Raw genomic sequence first — 13,009 nt, forward strand, 5'->3', positions numbered from 1 at the left:
AGCGCGTCACACTATCACTTATAGGTAGGCTCAATCCGTAGTCACCTAGTTACCTTAGTTCGGTAAAAGCCCAGACCGCGCATCTGACATTGTAGAGCGCTTAGTCAGCCTAGCGTGTCTTAGTTGGAATCGCGCCGCCTCGTAGGCGACTATCAACTCCCGATTCCGGGGCGGATTTTATCCTGATGGGATAATGTTCGTTCTCGGAACGGCCGGCTTTCTCCTATCCTGTCTTCCTTCTCTCTTCGATTTCGGGACGATAATAGTTACAGTTCCCTCTCAAACCTCTAAAAAAAAAAAAAAAAACAGGCTACAGATTAGCATAGGGATTGTCTCACACACGCGTAGACGTGCGACTTTGAGTAGCGCGTAGGTAGTCGGCTACAAAATCAAACCTGTTAAAATTAAAGAGAGAGGATTTGGTTTGGTTTTGCAAGCGAAGAGGAAGCCAGACCGAATGAGCCCCCCTGGGAACGCCCCCGGGGGCTGAAGGAGAAAGCGGGGGCAGAGTGAATCGTTTCAGAAAAGTGTTTCACTGTTTCCGACAGGTGCCTATCCTGTATAAAAATAAACCATACGTGTGGTGTGTGGTTGGGAAACTGCGAATAAGGGGGGGGATGAAACTTCTAGAAAAAATATTAAAGAGCTTCGTTTGTGGTTTTTACTTTCTATTACCTACATTATGTACAAGGAGCCTAAGATAGAATTACGTAAATGTTTTTTTTTTTTTTTTTTTTTTCTTTTTTTTTTGGGAGAAATTTTATCCTGAATCGATGAGATTCGTTCTCGGAGAGTCTGACTGTCTCCTATCCTGTCCTCCTTCCCTGTCGATTTCGGGACGATAAGAGCTCCGTTGTTAAGGTGTGCCCAAATTTATGGTGATTTGTTTAATACAGGGTCCGCCAACGGATTAGTATTGATTTCAAAAAAACATAACTCGATCATTTTTGCAGATATATTTTTATTTCTGGTCTTAAAATGTTCCCAAGAAGGGGGATTTTTATGATAAAGTCACGTTCTGAAGTTCACGTCGAGCATATGGCGGCCATCAGCAGTAATGCATGAATCGAGTCTCGAGATGAAGCTCGTAGCCACACGGCCCAACATGGCCCGAGGGATTCGTCGGATTTCTTCAGTGATGGCCTCCTTCAACTCGTGCAGGGTCCTCGGCTTTTCTCTGTAGACTCTCTCTTTTAGGTATCCCCACAAAAAAAAAGTCGCAAGGGGACAGATCTGGGGACCGGGGGGGCCAGGAGACATCACCGCGTCGAGAGATGAGGCGACCAGGAAATTTTTGGCGGAGGAAGGTCATTGTGGCATTTGACGTATGGCAAGTCGCTCCATCCTGCTGAAACCAAACATTTCTCAATGGGATACGTTTTCGTCGGAGTTGAGGGATAAAAAACTCATTCAACATGGTGAGATGACGACCGTTTTCTTCAAAGAAATAAGGTCCAATGACTGTATTCTTCCCGACGGCACACCACACTGTAACACGAGGGCTGTGCAGAGGCTTTTCATGAAGTTCTCTTGGATTCTCTGCCCCCCAGTATCTGAAATTTTGTCTGTTGACGAATCCATTCAGGTGGAAATGCGCTTCATCACTCGTGAAAAGAGTGATGTTGTCGTTGTCATTGAACACCGAATGCATTTGATCACAAAACAATTTACGCTGGTCGTAGTCTCCTTCTAACAATCAGAAAAAAACTCCCCTTCGTTGTGAACACAATGAGACCAACCCCACCACTCTGAGGGGCCCAGACGCCGAGTACTACCCATTTGAAAAACATACTAATCCGTTGGCGGACCCTGTACAATCACTTGTGGAAGGTTACCTACATGTGTTCGAGCTCAAAATAATATAACAAGAAAAAACATTAGGTACCTACACCTATCAAGATTAAAGATTAATAATAATCACAAAAATCTCAATTATACCTCACATTCCTGTGTTCAGTAAACACTGCCTACGATTAATTTATCTGAAACAACAATTATTTTGACTTTCTTATTCAGCTCCTCAAAAGTGTTTCCCCATTTTTCATCTGGAACAATTAATTCTGTTCAGTTCAGCTAAAATATTTCTCAATTTTTTAGACAGGATAAAGTCTGAAAGAAAAAGGGCATTAATATTAGATTAGGGATTATTTTAGATTTAGACAAACAAAGACAAGCCAAGCCAAGCTTAAAGTGTAGCACGACTGTCTTCTATTTTCTGTAATATCCAGAAAGGTCGTTCACTTTAGGATTTCAGACAGCTTATAAAACATTTTATCCAGCGTCACTGTAGAATTTCCGTCTGACAGACCCAGCTCGGAAGCTTTTTCCGTCGACACGTTTCGCCTGTCTGACAGACGTAGCGTGAGTGGCCGGCATCGGCATAAGAAATGGCATTCAACACAAACCTCATGATTAGTCATGATAGACTATTCGCAACGGGCAAAGTTCTATCTATCTGTGACAGCATGACCCTTCTTATTCCATCGAGTGACCTAATGACCTTCCCAACTCAAAAGCGTTCGACCTTTGGACTTCAAGTCAACGCAAAACTTTTCAAAGAAACTAAAGCAAATAACGAAAAAAGAAGGAAGGATGGAAGGAAGGAAGAGTTGAAATAGAAAGGAAGGAAAGAAGGAAATTCCACTTGGTGAAAAGGAAGACGAAAGTTTTGTAAGACATTTTATCAACAAGGATTTGAATAGCGAATGGCGGCGGCTCGGCGTTGGGCTATCTTAGAAAAGTAGAAATAATAATAAAAAAAAAATTGTTGCACCTTCAGCCGCCGCACGCCGGTAAATATTTTAGAAAATCTTGAATTCCTTTGATCAAATTTGCTCGAAAATTTGAGAAAAATCTTGAATTCCTTTGATCAAATTTGCTCGAAAATTTGAGAAAAATCTTGAATTCCTTTGATCAAATTTGCTCGAAAATTTGAGAAAAATCTTGAATTCCTTTGATCAAATTTGCTCGAAAATTTGAGAAAAATCTTGAATTCCTTTGATCAAATTTGCTCGAAAATTTGAGAAAAATCTTGAATTCCTTTGATCAAATTTGCTCGAAAATTTGAGAAAAATCTTGAATTCCTTTGATCAAATTTGCTCGAAATATTGAGAAAATCTTTAAATTCCTTTGATCAAATTTCCTCAAAAACTTTTCGAATAACTTGTAAACCTCCCAAATATCAGTCCTTGAATTTAAAGAAGAATAATCTTATGCCACTTACGCTCATACCGTCACAAGTCTGTCAGGGTGTGGCGGAAGAAGCTTCCGAACTAGGTCTGTCAGACCGTCTGAGCGTGAGTGGTAACATATCTTTTTTGAAGAGGTTTGACAGAGGGAACTGTAACTGCTATGGTCTTATCGTCCCGAAATCGAAGAGAGAAGGAAGACAGGATAGGACGTGATATGAACGTTGGAAATGGAAAAGAGGAAGAAGAAGAAGAAGAAGAAGAAAGAGAGAAGGAGGAAGTTGGATATGAAAAAAAGTGGAAGAATGAGAAAACAATTATGTGTAATGGAATGACGTTGAAATAAGGCGAAGAAGAAGAAGAAAGGGAGGGAGGCGAAGGAGAAGTAGAAGAAGAAAAAAAGGGAAAAAGGGGGAGGAGAAGAAAAAGAAAAGGGGAAGGAGAAGAAGAAGGAAGGAGAAGGAGAAGAAAAAGAAAAAGAAGACGGACGTGATAAAGGATATAAAAAGGAAAGTAAAAAAAAGCCAACTTGTTTTTAGGTCGTTCGGTACCGTCGAGGCCTCTAACTCTAGAGCTGTAAGCTATCCGGATTTTTCGTATCTCCCGGAAAATATTGGATGTCAAAACCGAATCCGAATTTTTGAATCCACGCTAACCACTACACCACTTAGGTCGGTCAATCCCTAGTACCTACTCGTACTACTAAAGCAGGCTAGCCAGCCTAGTTAGCTTAGTTGGTAGCGCGTCTGCCTTGTAGGCGCTAGGCCGTGGGTTCGATTCCCGCCCGGGGCGGATTTTATCCTGATGGGATAATGTTCGTTCTCGGAACGGCCGGCTTTCTCGTATACGTTCAGGATGAAATCCGCCCCGGGCGGGAATCGAACCAGCGGTCTAGCGCTTACAAGGCAGACGCGCTACCAACCGAACTAACTAGGCTGGCAATATCTTTAATAGGTAATTAATTTTCTGGATCTCTTTTTTTTCCAGTTGGTGACAGCAGATCCTGTTAAGACCAAGAGCGACACACCCTATTTCGAAGAGGACTTTAGCCGGAAATCCCAACTGAATGTGCCTGCCATTGAGCAGGTTCTGATGTCAACCATCCCCTATCACAGCATCAGCTATGAAGAACAGGTAGGACAGAATCGGATAGAATAGAATAGAATAACCACTATGAAGATCTTCGCGAAGGGCACTTTTCTATTGATTTCGTCCTGTTCCCAGTTTTAAGGCTGTATCCACAAGTAGTCGACCCCGTCCGTCGATCGACGAGGTGAATCTTTGTTTTCGAGGTAGTGTACGGTTCGACGTCCATTCCGTTCCCAGTTTTAAGGCTGTATCCACAAGTAGTCGACCCCGTCCGTCGATCGACGAGGTGAATCTTTGTCTTCGAGGTAGTGTACGGTTCGACGTCCATTGACGAGGTCGAATATGCGTGGACACAGTTTAAGATTCAACTCTATTCTGTTTCCAGCTGAAGAAAAAGTCCGAAGAGGTTTTCGGTCTGTTCAAGCGCTTTGTTCCCAGTTTTAGGGCTGTATCCACAAGTAGTCGACCCCGTCCGTCGATCGACGAGGTGAATCTTTGTTTTCGAGGTAGTGTACGGTTCGACGTCCATTAACGAGGTCGACTATGCGTGGACACAGTTTAAGATTCAACTCTAATAATAATAATCTCTTGAGTGGAAGGCAACCACTAGGCGAGGTTAACGCCTTAGGCGTTCTCTACCACTTAGAGCTCCATTATTATGTGGTCAAATTCTCAAATAAGTGAGGATAAAATTCCATACCTCGGCTGGGATCGAACCCACGCCCTCCTGGATAGTAAAAAGGGAGAAGATGAACAGATAGTTAATAGAAAATAAAGAGAAAGAAAAGAAGACAAGACCTAACTCAAGAGTATTGCAATCGGGCCAAAACTTTCAAAATTTCAAATGAGAGGAATTATCAGTTTTAGGATCCCTTGAGTCACAAATAAAATTACCGGAATTTCTGGTCTGAAGCCAAAAGGTCTTGTTCTTCTTCTTCTTCTTCTTCTTATGCTTCTTTTATATTTCACAGGGTAAGTCATAGAAAGTCGTGTTATGTTCAATTTTTTCCCCCCCGCTGTGATTTTGAAGGGAACGTGTGTTCAAGTGACATGTACAAGTGGCTTCAATATTGAATCTAAAATAAACCTGTCCTAACCTACGTGAATTGAGGAAACGCTAACCTAGCCCAGCCTTAAGTGGAAAGGGAGTCCAAAATAAACACTAGCCTAGCCTTGAGTCCTTACGTGGTTTTTGGATTTTGGAAAAATAACCTCTCGCGTGTATTGATTGTGTACATAATCTAGCCTGCAGAACTGAGATTTATTTACGAAGTCCGCCAAGTTAAACAAGTAGGTAACACCACTTTAATTAGGTATTTATTTCAAGGCAAAGATTTGGAACTGGAGAAAACATGTCCTGAAATAGGAATAATATTGATATTGAGTAAACGGCTACTTTCCCTGTCGCCTGTCGCGTATAATATCTCTAGTAGCGCGGTCAAACTTTTTTGACTTGGCGGGGTGGAGCGCTACCGCGCTCCTTAATTACACCAATCTGGTAGATTTCCACCTTTTAGAGCTGTTTGCCCCTGCACCTAAGCAACAAAGTGGGCTTTTTATGTATGGCGATGAACACCAACCTCAGTGGTGTAGTATTTACGAATAGCTCGCTGGATTTCGGATTGGTGGTGGTTTTAGTCCAAGTCAAATAATTTATTCTGAACCCATCATTTGGGGCAGTTGCCCCTATACCTAAGAATCAGAGTGGGCTTTTTATGTATGTCTCCGGGCTACAGATTTTTTTTTTTTTTTTTTTTTTTTTTTTTTTTTGTGTCAAGCGCTTCCACAACATCCTGAAGTCCAAACTCTTTCCCACCACCCACACTCAACACTCTTCCCCCTACTACCATCAACACATCGACCCCAAAACGATCTTGAGACAAGATGGCCGCCGCAAATATGGCCGACACGAGTACAAGAATCGCCCGCTAGAGAGCGCAGCTCTCGGGACCAGTCTGCTCTCTAGTTGGTATGAACAGAAGCTGAGGGACCGTACGAGTGGTTCTGGGCCGCCAAGTTCCAATTTCCCGTTTGTGATCGAAAAGGTGCGGGCGTCCCCAATTGTGGACGAATATCGGAACAAGGTGGAATTTACCGTGGGTAAGTGGCAGAGAGGGGATTGTCCTATTGTCCTCTTTTTTAGGTGTTTATTTTTAAGAAGTTTGATAGAGGGAACTGTAAATCGCGCCGAAATCGAAGAGCGAAGGAGGACAGGATTGAGCAATAAGCTTTTTTGGGGAACTGTAAAGGAGGTCTTATCGTCCCGAAATCGAAGATAGAGTTCGTCCCAGAAGGCAATCTAACGCATGACCTAGCGCTTACAAGAGGCTGGCACGCTACCTTCCAAGCTAACTAGGCTTTTTCTTCTTCATCTTCCCCCTTACCTCTTCTTCCTTTTCCGTCCTTCTTCTTATTCTTCTACTTCTAAAAAAACTACAGTTTTGATTCTTTCTTCTTCTTATTTCTTCCTCCTCCTCCTTCTCCTCTTCTTCCTTCTCCCGTCTTTCTTTTTCCTTTGAAATCTCCAGTTTAAATAAAGTTATGTTGTGACCGCTTTTACTTCAGGTATTAATCCCGACTCTAACACGCTGAGTGTTGGGCCCCGCATTAAGAGTGATGCCTCTTCTTCTTCCTTCTTTTCCGTCCTTCTTCTTATTCTTCTACTTCTAAAAAAACTACAGTTTTGATTCTTCCTTCTTCGTATTATTTCTTCCTCCTCCTCTTCTTCCTCCTCCCGTCTTTCTTTTTCCTTTGAAATCTCCAGTTTGAATAAAGTTATGTTGTGACCGCTTTTACTTCAGGTATTAATCCCGACTCTAACACGCTGAGTGTTGGGCCCCGCATTAAGAGTGATGCTAGCGGTAGAGTACAAGTTGGACCTATTGAAGGCCTGCGTCACCTACCGCCCCATGTCATCCGGTGTGTTAAGGTAATAATAGGGCTTATGGGGGGCCACCCCGCCGGTTTACAGAGGGTTTATCCGGCCCCACTTGTCCTGGGGGCTTATTCGGCCGAAAAGCGGCCGAATATTAAATTACAAGCTAATATTTCGGGCTTTTTTCTAAGGTAATATACCCGTATAATTACCTCAAAAGGCAACTTTATTGGTTTTGTACAGTGTTTGCAAAATCTGGTGCGGTCTTCGGTGTCCAGGTCTTTTGAGTCCAAATGATGGGCAGTCGATGAGTACGTATTAATTGTGAATAGGGACGTGACTACCTATAACATTAGGCGGTAACTAAAGCATGGTACAGAGTAACATGCGCTACGGTACGTCCCTAACCTGGTCTTTCCACGATTTCGACAGATCCAACGAGTGAAATTTGAGCGAAAATTTCGCACACTTGCAAAGATCTGTCGAAAGACCAGGTTGGAAGACCAAGTGGGAAGAGACGTCATAAGCGTGCGTAGCGAGCTTTCTAAATTTACTGAAGACCAATCTCCAGAATCTTAATCAATACTGGATCGGTCAAATCCATTGCGAATTCTTCTCTTCTTTCTCCCTCAGGAGTTTGAAGTCTTCGTTCGTCATTCGTACGAACAAAATGGCGGCGGAGAGGGAGCCCAAATTTGGAAGAGCATAATTATTCGGACCAACTTCAAGAAGCAACTCATGTTGATATTCATAGCGGATGTTCCTACGGGAACGCGGCTCCAAGCGGGTCCAGAAATACCGACCAAAAAGCGGAAAGGTAAGTAACTAAAGTATTACCTAGCAATGACTCAACTGCTACATTCGACGCCTGTGGTCTGTGTGGTAGCATCCCGTGCATCGTCCGGTCCCATCTCGTAGTATGCCTCTCATCAGATGGGCGAGAAGAGACACAATACTTTCCATTTAGGTGCTGGATGAACACAAGAACAAGAGAAAGTAACCCGTTGAAATATTTGCAATTGAAAAACGAGTGGCAATTTTTGTCGATGGTGGGATTCGAACCCGGGACCTTCTGAATGGCTATTTTTAGCAAGCGTTACCACATGCATGGCTATGTAATTCCGATATTTTCGAACCTTTATTTGGAATTTCTTTGTGTTAATTTCCAGTCGAAAATGACAATCATCCACCAACGGGGCCCGTCTATCCTCACCTCAACCGCGACAACGAAAACGAAGGAACAAATCAAAAATCTGAAGAGACTGTCAAAAATACTCCTGATTTGCCTATCGAACACTCTAACACCTGTGACATGAATGAAACAGGTGACAGCAACATCTGTATGATTGAAACAGGTGACAGGCATTATTGTATGCACTTTAAAATAAATAAATTCAAATTCAAATCATTTGGGGAAGTTGCCCCTATACCTAAGAATCAGAGTGAGCTTTTTGTGTATGCCATGTGCATTCTAATTTATTCATACACTCTGACTGTCCTATTTCCAGAGTTTGAGTCAACAGCAATAATATAGGTAGTCAGATCAGCGGCAGACATGTCCGTCAGCAAAAGTGAACGGTTCAAAATCAAAGTCAGCGGTCTGCCCAGATTCTACAGTCTGAATGTAAGTTTACCTTGTAAGCGCTAGGTCGCGGGTTCGAGTCCCGCCCGAGGAGAAATTTTATCCTGAATTGATAAAATTCGTTCTCGGAGAGACTGACTGTCTCCTATCCTGTCCTCCTTCCCTGTCGATTTCGGGACGATAAGAGCTCCGTTGTTAGGGTGTGTCCTAATTTATGGTGATTTGTTGAACACGATTTGTGTGAACGCCTGAAAACTTTTTTTTAGCTATGCAATGTGCAAATCACAGATCAGCATCCCTTCGATCATTGGACCAAGACCGATGTTTCTCTGTCCGAATTGTTTCATATGATGTTAAGTAGGTAATTTTAATCTCTATTTGAGACAATTGTGAATCTCTATTTGTACCAATTTCAATCCCTATTGTAAATTTTAATACAACTTTGTGCCAATTTTAATAACTACATATTTTTCAATTTTAATCCCACTTTTCATTCCCCTTTTTCCAGGATCCTCTCCTTCAGGAATTTCTCTCCATGATCAATTCAGATTTGAAGCTCAACTGTGTCCATGCCCGATTCACCAAGAAGGGGAACGCTTGGCTCTACTTGTCATTTGAGAGTGAAATGAGTCAGCTGAAAGCTTTGACTACACTGAGACGATACACATGGCGGGGCAGAACTCTGATATCAACCGTAAGTATAGGACCTTACATTGTTCAAATAAAATTGATCGCAAGGATAAGGTATACCTAGACTAGACCCTTGTCAAATGGAGTGTTCAGTGTGCCTCACGGCATGTGATGTGAGTGTGCCTCACGGCATGTCAAGTGTGATCCACTTGACACTTTACAGGTCCGTGTCGTACACGGGGAGAAAAACTAGGGTGCCGGAACCCTAACCGAGTGACTGGGTGCCTGAACTTTATATCAGGAAGCTCGACACTTTACTATAGAATTCCAACAACCTAAATGATGGGAAGTAACTCAATGATAGAGTTCTTCCACCCTATGGCAGTGTGGCACCCTATCACAATTTTTGTTTTTTCTCAGTGTAGCATGTCCATCTCGTAGTGTGTCTCTCAACGGGCAAAGTTCTATCTATCTGTGACAGCATGACCCTTCTCATTCCATCGAGTGACCTAATGACCTTCCCAACTCAAAAGCGTTCGACCTTTTGACTTCAAGTCAACGCAAAACTTTCAAAGAAACTAAAGCAAATAACGAAAAAAGAAGGAAGAAGGAAGGATGGAAGGAAGGAAGAGTTGAAATAGAAAGGAAGGAAAGAAGAAAATTCCACTTGGTGAAAAGGAAGACGAAAGTTTTGTAAGACATTTTATTTTTCAACAAGGATTTGAATAGCGAATGGCGGTGGCTCGGCGTTGGGCTATCTTAGAAAAGTAGAAGTCGAAAAAATTTTGTTGCACCTTCAGCCGCCGCACGCCGGTAAATAATTTAGTGGTGAAAAAGAAAACTTGAGGAGGTTTAATAGAGGGAACTGTAAGGCCAGCCACTCACTATCAGGTAGACCTGACGGGAACACCCTCACGATGGCCGGGTCGACGCACCGAAGCGCCCTGGGATACAAGGCAGAAGCAGAGGATCCCAGCCAAGGGCCATCACAAACAACTCGGCGACGCCGCTATAACAACCTGACAGGTACGGCTGAAAAGGTCCGTCTGTCAGGTCTAGCTGATACCTGATGAGCACACACTAGACCTGATGAGCACACACTATCAGGTAGACCTGATGAGCACACACTATCAGGTAGATTGGCTGGCCTAACAACGGAGGTCTTATTGTCCCGAATTCGATGAGAGGAGGACAGGGTAGGAGAAAGCTGGCCGTTAAGAAAATAAACCTTACCTGTTCAGGATAAAATCGACCCCAGGCGGGTATGGAGCCCGCAACCTTGTGCTTACAAGGGAGACGCACTACACTCCAAGCTAACTAGGTTATAAGTTTCATGAAACCAAAAAAAAAAAGAATGAGAAAAAAGGATGATAATAATAATAATAATAAAAACAGTAAACTGTTGTAGTCAAAGAGTGAAAGGAAAGAAAAAAAAATTGAGAACTGAGTACTTTTTACTTACCTATCCAAATATTTTTCCTCTTGTGTTTAAAATAAAATCAATAATCAGAAGGTAAGAGAAAAGGGAGGATATTGAGGAAATAAGAAAGCATAGAGAAGAGCAAAGAAGGAGAGGGAAGGAGGGCCAGAGAAGGAGGAAGAAGAAGAAGAGAGGAAATACGTATTGTAATAGAAAGTAGAAAATGAAGAAATTGTGAAAGGGAGAGAGAGAAAGAGAGAGGGAGAGAGAGAGGGAGAGAGAGAGGGAGAGAGCGAGAGAGAGGTTGAGAGAGCGAGAGAGAGAGAGAGAGATAGAGAGAGAGAGGGAGGGAGGGAGGGAAAGAGAGGAGGAAAAATGTTTAAAATTAGGTAATTTTGTTAGTGGATGTGCCAAAACAACCATTTTCATATTTATGCGTGGACACAGTTTAAGATTCAACTCTATTCTGTTTCCAGCTGAAGAAAAAGTCCGAAGAGGTTTTCGGTCTGTTCAAGCGCTTCCACAACATCCTCAAGTCCAAACTCTTTCCCCACACCCACACACAACACTCTTCCCCCTACTACCATCAACACATCGACCCCAAAACGATCTTGAGACAAGATGGCCGCCGCAAATATGGCCGACACGAGTACAAGAATCGCCCGCTAGAGAGCGCAGCTCTCGGGACCAGTCTGCTCTCTAGTTGGTATGAACAGAAGCTGAGGGACCGTACGAGTGGTTCTGGGCCGCCAAGTTCCAATTTCCCGTTTGTGATCGAAAAGGTGCGGGCGTCCCCAATTGTGGACGAATATCGGAACAAGGTGGAATTTACCGTGGGTAAGTGGCAGAGAGAGGATTGTCCTCTTTTTTAGGTTTTTATTTTTAAGAGGTTTGATAGAGGGAACTGTAAATCGCGCCGAAATCGAAGAGCGAAGGAGGACAGGAATGAGCAATAAGCTTTTTTGGGGAACTGTAGGTCTTATCGTCCCGAAATCGAAGATAAAGTTCGTCCCAGAAGGCAATCTAACGCATGACCTAGCGCTTACAAGAGGCTGGCACGCTACCTTCCAAGTTAACGAGGCTTCTTCTTCTTCATTCTTCCTCTTCTCCTTCTGCTTCTTCTTCTTCATCTTCCTCCTCCTCCTCTTCTTCTTCCTTCTTTTCCGTCCTTCTTCTTATTCTTCTACTTCTAAAAAAACTACAGTTTTGATTCTTCCTTCAGGAAAAAAAGGGTGCTGGGTGAACACAAGAACAAGAGAAAGTAACCCGTTGAAATATTTGCAATTGAAAAACGAGTGGCAATTTTTGTCGATGGTGGGATTCGAACCCGGGACCTTCTGAATGGCTATTTTTAGCAAGCGCGTTACCACATGCATGGCTATGTAATTCCGATGGACAGCATTCAATTCCCCCGATTTCATACCGATACCCCCGATTGCAAAATTTGAAGCCAGAAGGGTATGATTCTACTCCCCCGATATAGAAAAAAAAGGTATAGTTCTATTCCCCCGATGAACAAAAAATGAAAAACATATTTTCATTCAAAAAGTAAAAAGAAGGCTCTACGGGTCTGTGTCGTAGCATGCCCATTGTCCACTTGTCCATCCCGAAGTATCTCCCTGGCGTCTAGCCCTAGCAAATGAAATAGCCATCCAAGCTGCGGAGGTGTGAATATTACAAGATTTGAAAGCTATGTTGTACCGGTCACGGAAAGGAAGTATGTCCCTCATCAGATTGGCGAAAAGAGACACACTGCTTCGAAATTTTAGGTGTTGAGTCAATATGAGACGCTAGGGTTCATGACCTTTTCCCAGAAAAAAAAAAAAAAAAAAAAAATCCCCTCTGGGGCGGAGGGGGCCACCACGCCGGTTTACAGAGGGTTTATCCGGCCCCACTTGTCCTGGGGGCTTATTCGGCCGAATAATAAATTACAAGCTAATATTTCGGGCTTTTTTCTAATGTAATATACCCGTATAATTACCTCCAAAGGCAACTTTATTGGTTTTGTACAGTGTTTGCAAAATCTGGTGCGGTCTTCGATGTCCAGGTCTTTTGAGCCCAAATGATGGGCAGTCGATGAGGACGTATTAAATGTGAGGGACGTGACTACCTATATCATTAGGCGGTAACTAAAGCATGGTACAGAGTAACATACGCTACGGTACGTCCCTAACCTGGTCGACAATTTCGACAGATCCAACGAGTGAAATTTGAGCAAAAATTTC

General features: G+C 42.9%; 2 protein-coding genes across 3 annotated transcripts in view; both read left to right on the forward strand.

The window, feature by feature from the left end:
• LOC113468509 overlaps positions 1 to 1,708 on the forward strand; it is a 10,714-nt gene extending 9,006 nt beyond the window's left edge. Inside the window, exon 2 of one of the 2 annotated variants that reach the window (XM_026825470.1) lies at positions 1,615 to 1,708. In XM_026825470.1, coding sequence (XP_026681271.1) covers positions 1,615 to 1,693 — 79 coding nt within the window. In that variant the 3' untranslated portion in view covers positions 1,694 to 1,708. Of the gene's footprint in view, positions 1 to 1,585 lie in introns of both variants that reach the window. The other variant, XM_026825471.1, reaches the window with a different exon arrangement.
• A 943-nt stretch (positions 1,709 to 2,651) lies between these two features.
• LOC103511834 overlaps positions 2,652 to 13,009 on the forward strand; it is a 37,132-nt gene continuing 26,774 nt past the window's right edge. Inside the window, exons 1-7 of the mRNA XM_026825476.1 lie at positions 2,652 to 2,670; positions 4,176 to 4,322; positions 4,663 to 4,696; positions 6,051 to 6,377; positions 7,079 to 7,206; positions 7,786 to 7,969; positions 8,322 to 8,507. Coding sequence (XP_026681277.1) covers positions 4,281 to 4,322; positions 4,663 to 4,696; positions 6,051 to 6,377; positions 7,079 to 7,206; positions 7,786 to 7,969; positions 8,322 to 8,507 — 901 coding nt within the window. The 5' untranslated portion in view covers positions 2,652 to 2,670; positions 4,176 to 4,280. The remainder of the gene's footprint in view (positions 2,671 to 4,175; positions 4,323 to 4,662; positions 4,697 to 6,050; positions 6,378 to 7,078; positions 7,207 to 7,785; positions 7,970 to 8,321; positions 8,508 to 13,009) is intronic.

This window comes from Diaphorina citri, unplaced genomic scaffold (assembly GCF_000475195.1).
Source record: "Diaphorina citri unplaced genomic scaffold, Diaci psyllid genome assembly version 1.1 scaffold757, whole genome shotgun sequence".
In the NCBI taxonomy this organism is placed as follows: Eukaryota; Metazoa; Arthropoda; class Insecta; order Hemiptera; family Psyllidae; genus Diaphorina; species Diaphorina citri.